This window comes from Gobio gobio (assembly GCF_949357685.1).
Source record: "Gobio gobio genome assembly, chromosome: 14".
NCBI classification, from domain to species: Eukaryota; Metazoa; Chordata; class Actinopteri; order Cypriniformes; family Gobionidae; genus Gobio; species Gobio gobio.
The window spans coordinates 21,696,368-21,717,006 of record NC_137107.1 but is presented as its reverse complement, the minus strand read 5'-3'; the positions used below and the strand labels follow the sequence as shown (position 1 = coordinate 21,717,006).

The 20,639-nt window shown below is 44.9% G+C and overlaps 1 protein-coding gene across 2 annotated transcripts in view; it reads right to left on the bottom strand.

Moving 5' to 3' along the window:
* Positions 1–20,639, bottom strand: part of pdk3b (pyruvate dehydrogenase kinase, isozyme 3b) — a 24,172-nt gene extending 3,533 nt beyond the window's left edge. Inside the window, exons 1-7 of one of the 2 annotated variants that reach the window (XM_079835568.1) lie at positions 20,318–20,639; positions 17,123–17,264; positions 15,495–15,566; positions 14,102–14,286; positions 2,713–2,802; positions 2,562–2,639; positions 2,390–2,466 (exon numbers count right to left, since the gene is read on the bottom strand). In XM_079835568.1, coding sequence (XP_079691694.1) covers positions 2,390–2,466; positions 2,562–2,639; positions 2,713–2,802; positions 14,102–14,286; positions 15,495–15,566; positions 17,123–17,264; positions 20,318–20,420 — 747 coding nt within the window. In that variant the 5' untranslated portion in view covers positions 20,421–20,639. The remainder of the gene's footprint in view (positions 1–2,389; positions 2,467–2,561; positions 2,640–2,712; positions 2,803–14,101; positions 14,287–15,494; positions 15,567–17,122; positions 17,265–20,317) is intronic. The other variant, XM_079835569.1, reaches the window with a different exon arrangement.

Below are 20,639 nucleotides of genomic sequence, written 5' to 3'. Positions count from 1 at the left end.
TATATACACACACACACACACAAACACGCTGGATGTTTAAAAGTTAAATAAAAAACATGTGGATGGAAGGATGTAAAATTAGTTCTTTGTGGGAAACCAGAGTCATTTTTCTATTAGTATTTTCTCCAATAAAGTCCACATTCCTACAATTTCTCAATAGGCAATCATTTTATTTGTCTCTGCTTTGATTTGTTGTTATGAATTCAGTTCTCTATTTTTTTGTAATGTTGCATCACAATAAATAAATACAATGGATGTAATGGAAATGGAAATGGAAAATTCATACTGTAAAATGAAATTGCTGTAAGGGCATCATACTTTAAAACACATTTACAGGTAAGCTACTGTAAAGGGGCAGTTACAGTAACTTACTGGAAATAGTGCTGCCTGTATGTATCTAAAATAATGCAGTTTTCAAATAAAATAAGTTATTGTATTATGAATGATTATTGCTTATATTTATTATTTCTGTCTTTTGCGACTCTTTATGAGGATTCAGCTCCCCCCATCACACACAACAAGCAGCTCTACTACCGCAAGACGTATGTACTGTTGCTGCTCAAAAGAGCCAAAGGAAGTGTGTATATGCTAGCTTTGTGTGTGCCTGGCCCTTTAGTATAGAGTTTTATTTGAGTATAAGAAATGGGGCATATGCTTGGTCTTGGAAGACTAGGGGCCCTATTTTAACGATCTGAGCGTACAGTTTGAAGCATATGCCGCAGGTGCACTTAGGGCATGTCCGAATCCACTTTTGCTAGTTTAACGACGAAAAAAAAAAAGGTCTGCGCCAGGTCCAAAAGGGTTATACCAAGTCTCTAAATGAGTCATGGGTGTGTTTTGATCGTAACATGCAATAAACCAATCAGAGTCTCATCTCCCATTCCCTTTAAAAGCCAGTTGTGCTTGCACCATGGCGGATTCGCTATTTACATGGCGGAATTTGCGTTTGGAAAGACTGAACGCTTCTCCAGAGAGGAATCCTCTATTGTGTGCTGCAGCGTGTGTGTGCAATAAGCATAGTGTAAACGCGTTGTGCACCTGCCTATAGGCACATATTACTAACGCGCCCTTTAAATAACACAAAAAATACTGCGCTGTTGACATTAGCCCAGGTTTTTCTTGGTCAATAGTGCAGTCGTTTTCAGTTGACTCAAAATAGCAACGCGCCAACATTGCACCTGAACACACCTCGTATTCACACCAGCACGAAAACGGCACAAGTGCATTTGGTATTTAAACAACGTGGTGCTGGGCGTGAATATTATAACTGTGTCGGTTTGAAACTAGCAAAAAAAACACTTGCGCGATGCCTGCCGTCGCATTGCACCGGGTGTATGATAGGGCCCAAGATCTGTCTACGCAAGTTTTCTCCGAAGCAGATCTAGCCGTTAGACATGTGGGTGGCCATGAGGTGCATATAAGGTGAAGCAGCGTACCCCTTTTTTTTTTTTTAAACAAAGACGTTTTTTGGGGGGTTGGGGGACAAATGGCTTAACACTAATGGCCTATGCTATGTGTGCCTTACCCAATACGGCTAAAACTTACCTAATTAGAACGCGCCCTACGTGAGCTTTAACAAATTATATCACGTTGCAGGCTGATAGAAATGAGAAAAGAACCCCCCAGCAACCACCTGAGAAAATAGTATAATAACTTAGTGTCCTTTGATAATTGTAAATGTCAAAACCCCTTATCCTCCTATTTGTATACTGCATGTGAAAGCAGTTTGAAACAATAGATGAATGATGGAGTGTGACATTATATCCATGATGCTTAGTCGCTGTATTCTCACAGCAACTACATAAACCACTTGCTAGTGCTGCAGTATAAACACAATAGCGTAATTGCTACTGCTTATGCTAAGTAATTCACTCCTGCATGAATTGCACAACAAGAAGCTTGTTTTAAAACTTGTGTATGGTTGTGTATGCTCATTTAGAAATTACAAGGCAGACAACGCAATAACGCACAGTGATAAGGAGTAAAAGAATGTTCACTTGACTTTGGGATAGTTCACCCAAAAATGAAAATTCTCTCATTACTCACCCTCATGACGTTCCAAACCCATAAGACCTTTAAATACTGGAAGTACACTGCAAACTCTTTCTGAAGGCGTGCTGCAAACTGCTACAGCAAACGATGACCAAGTATTTGAAAGTTGAGCAGCAAGCTCATGTTTGAATAAATCATTTATGTTTTCTTCTAAAATATGACTAATTATAAATTAGCACTAACCTAGATTAATAAATGCTGTCAAATTTGTTGTTTGTAAATGTATTCATTGTTCATAACTAATGCATAAACTAATGTTAGCAAATTGAACCTTACTGCAAAGTGTTACCCAGTTTTCTTTCTCCTTTCAAATTATCCCACTGTCTATTTCTCTTGCCTTGAAGAGCTCAAACAGCATGTGGAAAAGATGAGAGGGCACATAGACCACCTGTACAGGCTTCTTTGGAGTTTTGTCTAGCATATAGAGTGAGATAAGACAAGAAGGCACATATTTAAAAAAAGAAACTTTTGATATGTTATTAAGACAATAAAACAGATGACATTCTCACAGTTGAATTCCCCGATCTTCAGTTCAGGTGCCGTCATGTAGTACTGCTCACAAAGCATCTTTGCTGTCTCATATGCATCTGGAAGGAGATATCAGAATCTTCAAAAGGTTTTTTTTATGTATCTGTGAATTTTAAGTATCTTTTAACTTACCTCTCACCACTTCAGCCACATTGCAGGCTGGGTCGATGCTTCCGATGTGTTTTGGTTGTGCAAGACAAGTGGCATCGCCAAACAGAAGAGCTGCAACATAATAAAAGAGCTGCTTATTGCCATTCTTCAGAAGTTTAAGACCCCAGTTCTAAACGATCAGGACATTTCGTCTGTCGTATTTAATTACTTAAAGGGATAGTTCACCCAAAAATGAAAATTAGACCATGATTTACTCACCCTCAAGTCATCCTAGGTGTATATGACTTATATTAAAGGGTCATAAACTGAGAAATCAAATTTTCCTTGAGCTTTTGACATATAAGAGGTCATCATACTATAAGCATATCCTGTAAGTTTCAGCACAGAAAACTTCCTTGTAGGTCCAATAAAATATTTTATTGACACCAGGCCCAGCAAACGACAAAGGGAGGCACTAGCCCCGCCCACCAATTCACGCAAGACATGCAATAGAATAGGTAGCCTAAGTCAGTGGTTCCCAACCACGTTCCTGGAGGACCCCCAACAGTGCACATTTTGCATGTCTCCTCAATCAAACACACCTGATTCAGGTCATCAGCTCATTAGTAGCTACTCCAAGACCTGATGTGGGTGTGTCAGACAAAGGACACATCCAAAATGTGCACTGTTGGGGGTCCTCCAGGAACGTGGTTGGGAACCACTGGCCTAAGTAACACTAGGTGGTGTTAAACCAGATCGAGCTACAGTGTTTCCCACACATAGACTAATCCGTGGCGGTGCGCCACAGAATCAACACCGGCCGCCACATATTGCCCGTCGTTATTCTTTTTTTTCCTTTTTTTTTTAACCCTGTTTAAAACACGCAGCGCATTCAGCTGCACTTTCTTTCCCTGCTCTCCCTCACGCGCGTCTCTCTGTCACTCACGCGCGTCTCTCGCTCTCAAACGCCAAACCTGCTTAGTGCTTTTGTTATAAAGCAAAGTCTAAGCTTTTACATTTTTAAAAGTTGTAATACGGAATTCAAACAATAAATAGCGTTCCCTTTCGTTCAGTCACTACGACGTACGTTAGTGACTAACGAATGGGGGTTTCGCCTTGAAGCCAATTACCTTCGAGGTGTTTAACAGCGCCCAATGGCGTGCCAATGCCATGGGCATGCGGAATTTGCATGCGTAACTCCGCCCCACCGCGTGGGTATATAAGGAAGTACGCTGGCAACATCGCATTATGTTTCTGCTTTGGAGCCAAGAGAACCTCTTCACTCCTTCAAGCCTACAACTGAGTCTTTGTCAAGCCTTTGAGACGAGCAGCTTTCCAGAGGCGTTGGATCTACGGCGCGTTCCAGTGATCGCATACTGCCTGCCTGCTGATCTGCGCAGTGGTCCATCTGACAGCTGGTGTGTGGTCCCTGGGCGCTTCGGCGTCTCTGCGAAGCTTCCTCTCATAAAAGAGCTTACACGTGGCACGTCCTTTTCAGGATGTCTCGCCCGTGTACTTCTGGGTGTGGCCGGTCGCTGAATTCTTTTGATGGGCACGATCTCTGCTTGGTATGCTTGGGCGTTCAGCATGCTCAAGCAGCGTTCGTGGATGAGTCATGTTCCCACTGCGGGAACATGACCATCGCGGTCCTGCGGTCAAGACTCAAGGATCTTTGTAATGAAGTGAGAGTCCCCTCAACCACACCCCGATCTACCGTGCCCCCTGTGGCCGGTACTTCGGCTGGTGGTCAGGGTGACCTGAGGGTTACGGTGTGGAACAAAGCCCCGACGCTCATGCCTCGGACCACACCTCCCTCTAGCGTTCCGCAACCCGCGAGTGTCCAGGCTGAAATCGCGGGGCCAGCTCCGGCTCCCCCGCGCATTTCGTTTGGCGCTCCGGAAGATGACGCGATGTCGGTCACCGCATCACAGGGTGGGCTCGAGTCCTCTGAGGATGATGACTCGGCTGTGCTGCCGCCTTCGGGCGCGCCAGCATTGCCCGAGTCGGACCCAGAGCTGACAGCCATGCTGTCTCGGGAAAGAAAGGTATTGAGGGCGGGGACTGACGTGAGTCAGCGCGGGCCCCCAGATACCAATCATCGAGCCGCGAGCGTTCGGGACAGGGCGGAGGGTTCCACTCTATCCCTAGACTCGCGGCTCGATGATTGGTATCTGGGGGCCCGCGCTGACTCAAGTCAGTCCCCGCCCTCAATACCTTTCTTTCCCGAGCTGCATGAGGAGATTGCCCGGTCCTGGAAGTCCCCGTTGTCTTCCCGTGACCGGTCTGCAGTCTCCTCCGCCTTCTCCATCCTTGATGGGGCCGCGGCCAACGGGTACACTGGGGTCCCCCAGGTTGAACGTTCTGTTGCGATGCAACTGTGTCCTCAGAGCGCTTCAACCTGGCGAGGCGATCCTAAGCACGCCTCCAAAGCCTGTCGATTCACATCTACATTGGTGGCGAAATCGCACAGAGCTGCGGGGCAGGCTGCCGCCTCTTTGCATGCCATGGCGATCCTCCAGGTCTACCAGGCCAGGATCCTCAGGGACATGCACGAGGGTGGAGTTGATCCGGGGCTCTTAAATGAGCTGCGTGCCGCCACCGACCTCGCTCTCCGGGCGACGAAGGTGACCGCACGCTCCCTGGGTCAAGTGATGTCCACAAATGTGGTCCAGGAGCGACACCTGTGGCTAAACCTGGCCGATATGCGGGACACCGAGCGAACACGCTTCCTCGATGCCCCCATATCCCAGGCTGGCCTCTTCGGCGGAGCGGTTGACAACTTCGCCCAACAGTTTTCAACCGCCCAGAAGCAGACTGAGGCTCTCAAACATGTACTGCCCCGGCGGCCAGCTGCTGCTTCCACCCAGCCGCCGGCACAGTCGCCTCAGCCTGCTCGCCGCCGAGGACGCCCTCCTAGGGCTCCCGCCCCTCCCACCCGGTCCAAGCAGCAGCCTTCACCCGGGCCGGGTCGCGGAGGAAGCCGTAGGAAGGCATCCAAGTCCCCTCAGGCCGCCCCGCGCCCCGCTAAACGCCAGGCCAAGCGGCGCTCCTGAGACGGACGGCTCAGGGATGGGAAATTCTTTCGAGGAGATGGTAGCAGGACCACTCCTTCCCCCGGTGGAGGGCTGGGGGAGAATCCTTTGTTCAGCTGCTGGCCCCCGGGTCAGCAGCACCCTAATCTGGTCAAAGAAAGAATTAACACTCCCATCCCTGAGCCCCCAGAGATCGGTGATGTCAGTGCGCGCCACCCACGGGTCCCGCCACTCGCATCCCACTCTGTCGCCAGCCTCCTGGCAGAGCAGACCCCAGTGGAACGTGCGTCCTTCCCTGGTCTCCTCTGTCTGGACGCAGCAGTTAACCGCACCCCCACACCGGGACGCCCAACAGCCTCCCTTGTCCGGGTCGGTAACACTGCATCGCTGCCCCACACCGGGTACACCTGTAGTCCGAATGACCCCGCTGGTGCAGTTCCTGGGAGCCTGGCTTCAGATTCCAGGGCTGTCCCGCTGGGTCGCGAAGACAGTCAGGTGCGGCTACGCGATTCAGTTCGCGCAGGTTCCTCCCTGTTTCCGGGGAGTCCGCTTTACTATGGTCGGGGCCAATGCCCCTGTCATGCGAGCGGAGGTTGCCACCCTACTGGCGAAGGGTTTACAGCTCCTACTTCATTGTACCCAAAAAGACCGGTGGGTTGAGACCAATCCTGGACCTGCGCATCTTGAACCGTTACCTTCACAAGTTTCCGTTCAAGATGTTGACAGCGAAACGCCTTTTCGAATGCGTTCGTCCTGACGATTGGTTTGCAGCGATCGACCTGAAGGACGCCCTACTTTCATGTCTCCATCCTACCTCGACACAGACCGTTCCTACGGTTTGCTTTCGAGGGGCGGGCATACCAGTACGCGGTCCTCCCATTCTGGCTATCTCTGTCCCCTCGCGTCTTTACGAAGATTGCCGAGGCAGCCCTTGCGCCCATACGGCAGCACGGGGTTCGCATCCTGAACTACCTCGACGACTGGCTCATACTGAGTCACTCTCGAGAGCAGGTTTGCGAACATAGAGATCTGGTTCTCCACCACTTAGCCTGTCTGGGCCTTCGGGTCAACTGGGAGAAGAGCAAACTTTGCCCCGTGCAGAGGATCTCTTTTCTCGGTATGGAGATCGACTCGGTCGCCATGTGCGTGCAGCTTACGAGCGAGCGCGCGCAGTCTCTGCTGACTTGCCTCCGTCAAATCGAGAGCAAAAGTGCGGTTCCACTGAAACATTTTCAGAGGCTCCTGGGGCATATGGCATCTGCAGCCGCGGTAACGCCGCTCGGATTGCTACATATGAGACCGCTTCAGCACTGGCTTCGCGATCGAGTCCCGAGATGGGCATGGCGGTCTGGCACGCTCCGGGTCCAAATAACCCGGGCCTGCTTACAGACACTCACTCCGTGGTCGAACCTCAGTTTTCTACGGGCCGGCGTGTCCTTAGAACGAGTTTCCAGGCATGTTGTTGTATCAACAGATGCCTCCTCCACGGGCTGGGGTGCCATGTGCAATGGACAAGCAGCCGCGGGCTCCTGGACAGGACCCCAGCGCCTTCTGCATGTCAATTGCCTCGAGTTGCTGGCAGTACGGTTCGCCCTGCACCGCTTCCGAGCGTTGCTGAGGGGTCAACACGTACTTGTCCGGACAGACAACACGGCCACAGTAGCGTACATCAACCACCAGGGCGGTCTACGCTCCCGCCGTATGTCTCAACTCGCCCGCCATCTCGTTTTATGGAGTCAGAAGCACCTGAGGTCCCTTCGTGCTATCCACATCCCGGGAGACCTGAACCGTGCAGCCGACGAGCTCTCACGGATTCAACCACTTCCTGGAGAATGGAGACTCCATCCCCAGACGGTCCAGCTGATTTGGGAACAGTTCGGCGATGCACAGGTAGATCTGTTTGCCTCCCAAGACTCTTCCCACTGCAGCCTGTACTATTCCCTGACCGAGGGCACGCTCGGCACGGATGCACTGGCGCACAGCTGGCCCCAGGGCCTACGCTTATATACGTTTCCCCCAGTGAGCCTTCTCGCATGGGTACTGTGCAAGATCAGGGAGGACAAGGAGCAGGTCATGTTGGTCGCCCCGTATTGGCACGGCCAGACCTGGTTCTCAGAACTGCTACTCCTTGCGACAGCCCCTCCCTGGCCTATCCCTCTGAGACCGGACCTCCTCTCTCAGAGACGGGGCACCCTATGGCACCCGCGTCCAGCGCTCTGGAAGCTCCACGTGTGGCTTCTGGACGGGACGCGGCAGGTTTGAGTGGCCTGCCACCTATGGTGGCCGCCACCATCACTTCCGCTAGGGCAGAGTCTACACGACACCTCTATGCGTTGAAGTGGAACCTCTTCGTCACCTGGTGCTCTTCCCGCCAAGAAGACCCCTGGAATTGCCCGATTGGGTCCGTGCTTGAGTTTCTCCAAGAGGGGCTAGAGCGAAGGCTGTCTCCCTCCACCCTGAAAGTGTATGTGAATGCAATATCTGCCCATCACGACCTCTTGGGAGACAAAAAGGTAAGTCAGCACGATCTGATCATCAGGTTCCTGAGGGGGGCGAGGAGACTGAATCCTCCTCGCTCCCCTCTCGTTCCCTCTTGGGACCTCTCAGTAGTTCTAAGTGCTCTGCAGAGGCCTCCCTTTGAGCCTTTGCGGTCGGTTGACATTAAGTTCCTGTCGATGAAGACGGCTCTGCTGACCGCATTGGCCTCTCTTAAGAGGGTCGGGGACCTGCAGGCTTTTTCAGTTGACGAAACGTGCCTCGAATTCAGGCCGGCTAACTCTCACGTGACCTTGAGACCCCGGCCTGGATATGTGCCCAAGGTTCCTACCACTCCCTTCAGAGATCAGGTAGTGAACCTGCAAGCGCTGCCTTTGGAGGAGGCAGACCCAGCCTTGACATTGCTCTGTCCAGTACGCGCTCTCCGCGCTTACGTAGACATGACGCAGTGTTTCAGGACCTCAGACCAGCTCTTTGTCTGTTATGGTGGAGAGCGGAAGGGAAGTGCTCTCTCAAAGCAGAGGTTGTCTCACTGGATAGTGGACACCATTGTTTTGGCTTACCAGCAGCAAGGTCGACCATGTCCCCTTGGTGTGAGGGCACACTCCACCCGGAGTGTGGCCTCCTCTTGGGCTCTAGCGCATGGCGCCTTGCTAACAGACATCTGCAGAGCTGCAGGCTGGGCGACACCCAACACATTCGCCAGATTCTACAATCTCCGAGTGGAGCCAGTGTCCGACTATGTACTCGCCCCCCCCCCCCCCCCCCCCCGAGGGGCCGGTAATGGACCAGGTTCTAGGTGTCTTCGCTTGCTCGCCACTCCACTCCACGGTAGGGCTGTCAACGAATATTCTAAATTCGAATATATATTCGAATAGTTTTTAAAAAACGAATTTCGAAGGTGAAAATTAATATTCGAATAAATAATTTTTTTTGGAAAAAAACACCCCCGGTAGTAGAGGCGTGGATGTCTACTTTGCGAGTGGGCGCGCTAGCGCGCCTGAAGCCTTGTGTACTGTGGCCTGTCTCCGCAGCGCGAGCCTCCGCTGACTGCGCGCGCTCCTCCCCAGACGAGGTGTTTATATTTGACACGCTCGCCGTTGTGCTTTTCTTTGAAACGACAGATGGCGACTCGGAGTAATTGTTCTATAAACCGTCAGGAAAAGCGCCGAGAAGAAGTGGGCTAATGTACACAGGTGACAATATTTATTTTAGTACAGTTCACCGAAAACCACACTACAAAAGAATCATGTAAAACAGATCAAAATAAACCTTGATATTACTTGTGACATGAGAACAAAATGTATGTAGAAATGTAACATTAACTTATACAACTCAATTTATGATATGTAAATGTTTCCTAATTTCACTAAACACTTTAGTGAGTTTTCACTTAGTTTCGTGAACTTTTCTTTATTAAACGGGCTTTTTTATGCTTTTGTAGGCTCGTTTTGTAAATATAAGCAACTAATTTGTATGTGCAAACTGGACCACCCTTACTTTGCATCGCCCGCCACAAGCTCTGTCTGCAACACGCGAGGCCATAACGGAGAAATTAATTTTGTTCATTTGTAAGGACATGAGAGCGATCAGTGTGGTGGATGGGGCAGGCTTCAGGGAGTTCTGTCAAGCAATGGAACCGAGGTACTGACTGAATAGATATTGCATGAATAAAGGATAAATGCACTGCTTCCACTGGTTTGATTATTTACCGTTTCATGTCAAGGAAAAGTTCCATGTTTACCACAGCACAGCTCGCTCGGAGCGTTCAATAATATGCTGTAAAACTTATATTAATATTTGTTTCAATCACTGAATGAAGCCTGCTATATTTGGGACAAGAGTCACAACCTTAAATTGCTTGCACAAAACTCTTGATCAGCACTCAAAATGTGTGTGTTCATTTAAACCGTTACGCGCAGAGAGCGTGAGGGTGAGGGGCGAGGGCGAGAGAGAGTGAGGTCTGCGGTCTTAGCCATTAGTTGATTTACTTGTTTTTGTGTAGGTAATACGTTGTCAAATATGTTTAAACTTAAATAGACTACCTATATAAGTAGTTATGTCTCTTTGTATTAATTTGTCCTGTTATTGACGTAATGCGCGTCATTGATAAAATAAGCAACCAGATGTTCGAATAGTTCGAATATTCGTGCTTTTTTTAGAGGGAATATTCGAACGTCATTTTTGAGCAATTTTGACAGCCCTACTCCACGGACTGGATACGTGCGATATTCTCCTCAGGTGAGCTCCCCGAGAGCCCTGAGCTCCTCCAGCACTGTCGACGCCGACATCAGTTCAGTCTGCCCTTTCGAGCCCAGACCCTCATGTCCGGCCAGGTGCCCCGTGTGCATGGTTCCCTCCGGCGACCCCCACACGAGTATTTCCACCGTAAGCCTCCTCAGTGAGCAGGTGTCTTTCCCTTAGCAAGCCCCTGCCACCCTAAGGGTTAAAAATCCACCTTAGGCTGGTACCCTAGAGTTTCCCATATGCAGCCCACAGCGGGTCATATGTGTACTCTCTAAGTCCTCCCCACGGGTAGGCATCTTTGGCATTCCCTCACTGGGATATGCTTCCCAGTGTACCTTGGTAATCCTGTGATAAGTGGGAGTCCTACGGCCTTAAGTGGCGGGATCTCACACTTACGCAGGGCACTGGATGACAGCTGAGTGGCGCGGTTATACTGGAACCCCCATTCGTTAGTCACTAACGTACGTTGTAGTGACTGAACGAAAGGGAACGTCTCGGTTACGTATGTAACCCTCGTTCCCTGAGGAGGGAACGGAGACGTACGTTCCTCAGCCACATCAGCTGTGCTGCTGGAACGCGGAGTTCAGATCTTGGCTCCGCAGCAGATACATAATGCAATGTAGCCAGCGTACTTCCTTATATACCCACGCGGTGGGGCGGAGTTCCGCATGCAAATTCCGCATGCCCATGGCATTGGCACGCCATTGGGCGCTGTTAAACACCTCGAAGGTAATTGGCTTCAAGGCGAAACCCCCATTCGTTAGTCACTAACGTACGTCTCCGTTCCCTCCTCAGGGAACGAGGGTTACATACATAACCGAGACGTTTTGGCGCTAATGTGGCATAACAGTTAAAGCCAGACGCGACGTGCTCTCTGATCTCGCGGGGGCGCGCACGGTCACGTGGTTCACGGAGCTCTCTATACTTATAGCGCTGGGTCAATACATTTGAATGGATAGATGACAGTTTCACTATTCAGGTATTAGCAGCAGGTTTTGGTAAACAGTACAGCATAGTGTGCATTGCTTATTACGTCAACCACATTTACAGTATCATTTTATTATGGAGAGTGAAGGAGATGCAACATCTTGACAATGTATGATGTTAATGTTTTTCTTGTATTTAGCCCTCAGGTATTCCTCACTTATTGGTTACACTTGTACTCATTGGTGGTCAAATGTGACCATACACCTTTACTATTTTTCAATTAAATAAATGTTCTATATTTTAGTTTAATTTTAGTTTAATTATATTTATTAAATATTTTGAGGAGATCTTTTGGTACTAAATAGGCCTATTATTTGTGAAATAATTATTATATATATTAATTAAATAAAAATAAATACTTCTAATATATTTTTTCATATTTATATTACAATTAGTGTAGTAATTAATGTTAACATGGATAAAATCAATGCAAATTAGAGTCATTATGTGTCTGGAAAAATTATTAATTTCATTTGTAATGCCATGGTTTACCCACTATAGGTGCCTGTGTGGCTCTTTAATCAATATACATGTGTCTAGTTGCTCAAAAAAAGTATTGCAGATCATAACTGCTTACTTATTTTTAGGTTTTGCATTTGAATACATTTAGACATGATCAAACACTAGATTTCTTCAAATGTGAAATTTTAAAACATTAATAACTTGCATCCTAATATTTTTAATGATACTTATACAAGCACACACAAGTGAATATTAATGAATGTGAGCAAATATCATTTAAAATAGTTTGAAATAGTGCTAAAAAGGCAAACTTATTTTTCCTTATATGTACAGTAGGCTATATACACATATGAATTGATACTGAATCAAGATCGAAATAAATCGATATTTGTGCCAATCACCAACCCCAAATTCCCCGCCCACCACCACAAATTGGTTTCTAATCTGTGAGAAACACTGAGCTACCAAGCAATAAACATGCTGTTGAGGACTACAAATTATTGTGCAGTGCCTGGGCTCGACAGTAATGCAAAATGTAAGTAACTGTGTTCATTCTAATGCCTGATCTGTGACCAGTGATTCTGAAATGTAATGATTCATGTACAGTCGCATGTTCTTTGTGGTTGGTGGTTCTATGCCCGGTTCCACCTGACCAAGTGTCGAGGTGTCCATGAGCAAGACCCCTAACCCCAGCTGCTCCCGACGAGCTGGATGGACACCGCCGTCGGTGTATGAATGAGTGAATGAATGGGTGAATGTGAGGCAATATGTAAAGCGCTTTGGTGGCCATGGGTCTGTTGAAAGCGCTATATAAACGCAGCCCATGCAGTCCATTTGTGTGTCAGTAAATCAAACCAGTGACTAAACGTCAACTTGCGTTGTTTCTCTTAGTAGGATGAAAATAATCTGTTATTTAATGGTGATTAAATTCCATAAAGAAAGCGATCAAAGAATGCTCCCTTGGTAATCGCTGGAGTTGTCAATCAAATAGCACGAGTTTATCAGTGACTGAGTTCTGGACTCCCGTTTTATTCAACGAATCTCTTAACTATATCACGTTTGCACTGTTAGTTATGATGAAAGCATTCGTTAGTGTACAGAAACTGAGTTGCAATGATGAGATCGCTGCTTTCATGCGCTCAACATGTCTGTGATCGGCTACAATACTCATCCCTGCAACCTTTCATGCCACGCTCTAAATATAATGCCATAGATCTAAATGTAATGCAACACTTTTCACGATTAGTTAACCATGAGAGCTGTAATAGTAAAAACGCCCGTTAGAAAGACGTTAGCCAATCACAGCAGCGGGTGTTTACACTGAACTCTCACAGCAGATACGCCCCTTAAAACAGAGCGTTCAGAGTAGAGGGTTAAAAATCAGGGTAGGAAAAATGCCTTTTATTTCTAAATTATGAAAAATTTTGATGTAAAAAGCATTCTAACATTATAAGTGCACCCCAGGAAACATCATAAAACAATAAAACAATGCAGTTCGTGACCCCTTTAAAAATGTCCTGGCTCATCCAAGCATTATAATGGCAGTGAATGGCTGTTTCTGTTTTGAAGTCCATAAAAGTGTATCTATCGGCCTCTCTATCGATCATAAAGGCCTTCTGAAGCGAATCGATGGGTTTGTGTAAGAAAAATATCCATATTTAAAACTTTACAAACTGTAATCTCTAACTTCCGCTAACTGCCGCAGACGTTCACGAAAGACTGGCGTTCCAGTATATGACGTAGGACGCAGGCAAAGCGTAAGTTCCAGTGACGAGCATGGAAGTGCAGAGGATAGAGCAAAACAAAACTTGGTTCTCGCGAGAACTAGCATATTCTCGCTGGAGCGTCCTACATACAGTACATCATCGCAGTACATCACGCGTGTATGACAGTTAGCGGAAGTTAGAGATTACAGTTTGTAAAGTTTTAAATATGGATATTTTTCTTACACAAGCGCATCGCTGTGTGGAGCATTTTTATGATGGATAGATGCACTTTTATGGACTTCAAAACAGAAACATGCCATTCACTGCCATTATAAAGCTTTGATTAGCCAGGGCATTTTGAAATATAACTCCGATTGTATTCGTCTGAAAGAAGAATGTCATATACACCTAGGATGAGGGTGAGTAAATCATGGGCTAATTCAAATTTTTGGGTGAACTATCCCTTTAACATTTATCCAACATGAATGTGATGTCACCCACTGTGCTGGTTGATGAGCATGCGGAAAGAAATGCGATTGGTGTAGAAGCGGTCAAGGAAGTACTGCACATTGCTGCTGATGAAGGGGTCAAAGCCAAACTTCTCTTTATATTCGATGACACCCTGGGCCATGGTGGGCACCACGTCATTGTGCCTGTTCCGAATCTTAATCAGGATCTCTAGGAAGCTGAAGCCCACAATAATAAGTTCTTTACTACTGGTGGACTTCAGTTATTGAGACATAGGGTGTGTTCACACTTGTACTTCAGTAGGAAAATTATAAAATTAGTCCTGGTTCACTTAGCATTTTAACACAGACACTAAAGATACAGAAAAAAAAGGCAATTACTGGCTGAGAACTCACAAAGAGCTTATAAAATGTGTAAAGTAGTTAAAACAGCATCAGAAATTGTAACAAACTCTAATGGGTAACGTAGCTCTTATGGCGAGAAAAACCAGGGCTGTGTCCGAAATCGCCCCCTATATACCCTTAAATAGGGCACTATTTGAGGGGACAGCCATTTGTAGTGTTGTCCGAAACAATAGTGGACATTATCGAGTGCACTCTTTCAATCCCATAATGCACCACGATACACTGTGAGGGTCGTGCCGAATGAATTTCCGTGTCTCGCCAGAAGATGGCGCCCACAGCTGAATCATCCATCCATCCATTTTCCAAACCGCTGGTCCAATGTGGCTACAGCGTAATATCATACAGGTTTAAATTCCTTTCTGATTGATTATTAATTAGTTCAATTAAGGTTTATTCATGCTAGTGTTAAGATAAATCTTTTCATTACTACTGGAGCTGCCAGTTTGCCAAGTTTCAAATGATTATTAAACGGCAAGCACAAACTATGCATAAGCAGCAGCCCTTCTGGCACACTCAGTGTCTGAATTCACTCACTCGCTTTCCTTCACTCCTTCAAGTGGACTATATTAGTGGAGTAATGTAGGGAATAGTGAATGAGGGTATAGGGGGACGATTTAGAACACAGCCCAGGTATGCTTGAGCATGCTGTCATTTTTAGGGTCACATCCTAAGCATCACATTCAGTTTTGGTTCATTTAGATGTCTTAGGTCCATGTTGCATTCATATTTAAGTCGAACTGCAGTTCATTTAGAAGTAGATGTTTTCGGTCCGTGTGTTCATATGGCAGCGTTCACACTTATTCAAATGAACAGCACTAACAGTGCAATTGCACCAGAGTTATTTTGTAAACTAACCAAACCTGCCAAGTGTGAATACACCCATAAACAAGTTCTATTATGCTAAATTATACTACAGTATTTGGGTAAAATTAAAAGAGGCCACATTTAATACACATTAACACATTATGAAATTGTTTCACACTTTCCCTGGCAAAATTGCGTTTGCTGAAAAACAGACTCACTCATTAAGGGTGCGGGGATCCTCTGGACTTCTTTTCTCGTACTCTAACAGCTCTTCAAAGCTCTGGCTGTACCTGATACCACAAAAAAAAAAAAAACATTATATAACACTGGCTCTTTCCTACTTTATAGCTCAGGCTTCTCTGTCATTCCTCTCATAACCACTAGGTATCGTATGTGGATCAATAAACCTAAACACTGCTCAGTGAACAGTTCTTAAAAAAAACTATTTGTGATCCTGGACCACAAAACCAGCCATGAGTGTCAATTTTTTGAAATTGAGATTTATACAATAATAAATAAGCTTCCCATTGATGTATGGTTTGTCAGGATTGGACAATATTTGGGCGAGACACAACTATTTGAAAAACAGGAATCTGAGGGTGCAAAAAATCTAAATATTGAGAAAAAAACGCCTTTAAAGTAGCCAAATGAAGTCCTTAGCAACACATATTACCACTAACAATACATTTCATATATATAGGAAATTTACAAAATATCTTCATGGAACATGATATTTACTTAATATCCTAATGATTTTTGGCATAAAAGAAAAATCGATAATTTTGACCCATACAATGTATTGTTGGCTATTGCCACAAATATACCCGTGCGATTTATGACTGGTTTTGTGCTCCAGGGTCACATTTTTGTCTTAGTGTAAAGAACCTTTTTTATGCATTGGAAAGAATCCATGGATGTTAAAAGTTCTTCATGGAACCATCAATGCCAATAAAGAACCTTTATTTAACACTAATTGTACTATTTCTTCTTTATGATGTGTAATGTAATAATGTAATAAATAATGTATGAGTATGCATAGCATGCACTGAATATCTAGATGACTGACAACATAAGCGAAAATTAAGCAAAATATTGTGTGGTATTTACTTTGAAACCATTTTCACTCATAAATTGTTAGTAAAGTGAACAAATAATCGAAGTAGAAAGACTGAAATAGTATTGTATTGTAAATGAATCCCAATAATCTTTACTTATTCACAACATTTAAAAATCATACAGTGTCCCATAATTCAATGTGTTCAACAGGTCTGAGATACATTTTTAACATCTCAAAATCTGATCAGACAGCCAGACTTTTAGATATTTTTATACAAAAATGGAATTAAAAAGTTTTTAAGACGATCACTGGACGCTATGCATTTGGACAACAATGTCTTATACTACTATTAATCAATTGTGGAATAATGCCTACTGTAACTATTTAAAAAAAATTGTATGCAACATAATATGAAGTGTAGTATTCCAGGACTTCAGCTTCACCTTTACATTCTACTTTATAACCTACATGATGCTTTTTGTTATGCACCTACTGTCACATATGTATTCAGAACACTTACTCTGAGCACTTAACACCAAACCCAGTCACTGTTTACTCACAGCTCACACTCATCATCACACCTGGCCAGCCACAGGGACGGATGGCGCCGTCGTGCCCTAGGCATAGACCAGTCAAAAGGCCCCCCAGTGCAACGATTTCCCCCCCAACCCCCATCATCACCCTCCCACCCCCGGCAGCTTGTCCGGGCCGCCCATCTGGTCCAGTGCCCATTTGGCCCGTGCGTTAATCCGTCCCTGCCTGGCCCTCACTGAGCCCTGCCTTCCTCACCAGGACTCCACCAGTTTGACGGACGGCTGGCTCTGAAGATTGGCGGGCAACAAGGTGACTTCCCTCATCGTATTGGCCAACCTCACTGCCAGTTCTTTCCGCAGAAACATGTAGGAGGTTTTTTCACATGCATTTTCCCTGCCTGGTTAAACAAGAAGCAATAACAAGTTATTCTTTGTTTTCAAATGATGCGCATGTTGAGTCTCTGTATGCATGAGTGAGCACTTCTACAGAAGTATTACAGACATTGTTTAATGCCAAAGATTAGAAAAACAATTCATAATAAATGTAACTGGTTCTACTCGACCTGCTTTGAGCGGGATTTGAACCGGGTCTCAGATGTGGGAGGCAGGCGTGCTAACAAGCAGGGCCGTGCAGAGAGTTCTTCAGAGGCAGGGGCTCAAATGTAAAAAAGGGGCAATATGTAAATATATATATATATATATTAGGGGTGTAACGGTACACAAAACTGACGGTTCGGTACGTATCTCGGTTTTGAAGTCACGGTTCGGTACGGATTCGGTACAGCAGTTTTACAAAATTGCGTTTTATTAATTTTTATTCAACAGTGGTTTAATAAAAAAAAATTGTCTGTCCTTAAATGACTTCAATTATAACTAAAAGTTTCTTAAAGATAATGCTGTAAACTATATGGGGAGCCCTTACATATTGCTATTAAAGATTAACAACAGAGCCCAAACTATTAGCCTAAATTCATTTGCTATTTATTTTTAGATATAATAATCAACACTCATAAGCTTCACATAAAGCAGTTTTTGCATTAATATGTAAATCTAATTATTATTATTTTTTGATTTATTTGTTGAAATATAATAATTTAGTGGCTGTAATTTTCATGACAGGTTTATTTAAACATACATTAAATAAACAAGACATCACTAACAGGCTAAGTGGTATATAATGAATATATATAGGCTAATATAACGAATAAATAGGCTAATATAGTGCATGTATTCAGTGAAAGAGTTAATCTCTCTGGTGAACTCACAGCTGTGGACACTGAATGACTTCTGAGGTAAACGTGATTCTACATGACATTGTTTGTTTACAAGCCGTTTTATTGTCTTTCCGCGGTTGAAACACCGATGGAGCGATTACACAACATATGATACGTTTCAGTAAGTTGTAATGTATCCTCAACCTACCTTTAGAAATTAATTTCTTTAGGAAGTGATGATCGCGTTCACTCGCGCGACGCGCGCTGCCGCTTGAAGTTGAACTGATACGCGTCTCTGTCACGTCACATAATAGAGCGTTAAAACGGCATTTATCGTTTGAATTTCGTGATAAAATGGACTGAATACTCAATATGTTCATGTGGGAACTCGGATTGAAGTGTGTTCCGCGCTTTAAACAAGCCGACTGTTAACTGTTATAGATTACATTCATAACCGTTCGGTACACGCGCGCACCGTACCGAAAGCCCGAAACGTTAGTTCGTCTAGTGTCCATGTAGTTTTCAACCGATTTATGAATAAGAACAGAAAAGTACCGCTCCACTTCACATGCCCAATGGAATTTGAACTTGCTTTGCCAGATCACAATTGGTTGGTGTATATACATGACAAACGGGCATTGGTGAATTGTGTAATACTTTAAAATATATAATATATAGATTTGTAATTAAATCAACACATTAGCTCTGATTATGGATGAAAAAAAATATTGGTTTACATTTTTCCCGTAAGGCCACACACTCTCTGAAAGGACCATATTTGGCTCGAGAGCCGCTTCCGAACAGAGGAAAATCAGCTGTCAATCAAAATGCACGCAACCCATAGCAGCGCGTTATGGCAACGCCTCAACAGAAATTGTCCGACTTTTGAGCCGTTCGTTACTATTGTATACATTGTCATCAATGTCATGTTATAATAATCACATTTATTTAGTTTTATTGACCACAATATTATCATTGATATTTGTCTGAGAGGGGCACTTTTGATTCATTTTGAAAAAGGGCAGGGGCTCGAGCACCCAAAGCCCCCCCCTCTGCACGTGCCTGCTAACAAGGACGCTAAAGACCGCAGCCACTAGCTTCAGTCACTAGCGTGCATCTCGAGGCCAGGGGAGTGAGGTTTACAGACACAGCTCTCACTGGCCTACGTCTGTTAACACTCACCTCCCTAAACCTTACTCCCATCCAAGTCACGGCACCAAATGTAACTGGTCCTACTTGACCACCTTCAAGCGGGATTCGAACCGGGGTCTCCAGCATGGGAGGCGGGGATGCTAACAAGGACGCTAAAGGACGCAGCCACTAGCGTCAGTGAGAGTTAATGGCCGATATATGTTCATTTTAATGTTATCATTATCGGCCAAAAAAGAAAATGTGGCCAATATTAAAGCCAGTAAATAATGGATTATTTCTTCAGCTGAGGCACTTTAGATGCACACAGTTCATGCAGACATCCTATTTAACGGCATCTTTCGTCTCATGATGATTTGCAGAATCGACTGTGCGCTCATTTGTTTTGAAGGAGCCATGGTTTTGTAGACGCACTGAAGGGAGGGTGGGATCTCATGCTTTCAAAGATGGCTCGCTATTGCTAGCCTCTCCAAAAACTGTCTACCCTACCTTTAAAGGCACTGAGAAGGAATGTGACCCTCAAATAAAACCCAGAGTTGGGAATTAACTGTTTGTACACTCCAGCCATAAAAAAGGTACAAGTAGTTATATTAAAAATAAATATTTTGAATTCACTAGGTAATATAGGTTATGGCTTTCTAAACTTTTGACTGGTAGTGTATGTTTGGCATAATGCATAACAAAACCACACACTGGACTCTTGCGATACAAGTTGTGTATAATAATGCATTTATTTATTATAGATAGATAGATCTAATGTACCTATAATATACTCTATTCATAAAGCACGTATTAGCCTTTGCAAAACTGGACCGGGATCATGATATGTAATGAGTGATATGTAATGCAGTCTATTTTTATTCAGTTGAAGCCAATGCTGTGCCAATACTGAGCTTTAGCTTTCACTTGACCTTAATATTCAAGGTTAATATAGGCTATGGTAAATAGTCAACGTGTTGATTCAATCACGCAGAATAGCCTGTGTTGAAATATATTCAAAAAGAGACACAGCAGAAATCGGAGACAGTCCTACATCAAAAAAACCATTAGCGGTTCTTTAACTCAAATCCCAATGTTTCATTACTCACCAAAATCCAGGAATTGCTTGATTGACATCGGTGAGGGCGAAAACCTTGAATAATATTCGATTTTGTGCGTGACATCTTTCAGCAAGTAGTTAAACAGCTTCATGTTTAGGAAACAGCTCTGTCAACTCCCATACAGCTCGAGTAGGCTACCGGCGCTCTCACTCCCGAGTCCCGACGTGTATTTCACTCATTCAACAACACTTTACGATCCACTTCGTTTCTATGGCGACAGTTGTAGCAGCAGCGCTTGTTATTGAGCAGATTCGTGTGATCTTCGTCACGTGACATGACAGCGCGTGCTACCACTTGCAGGACCGATTAC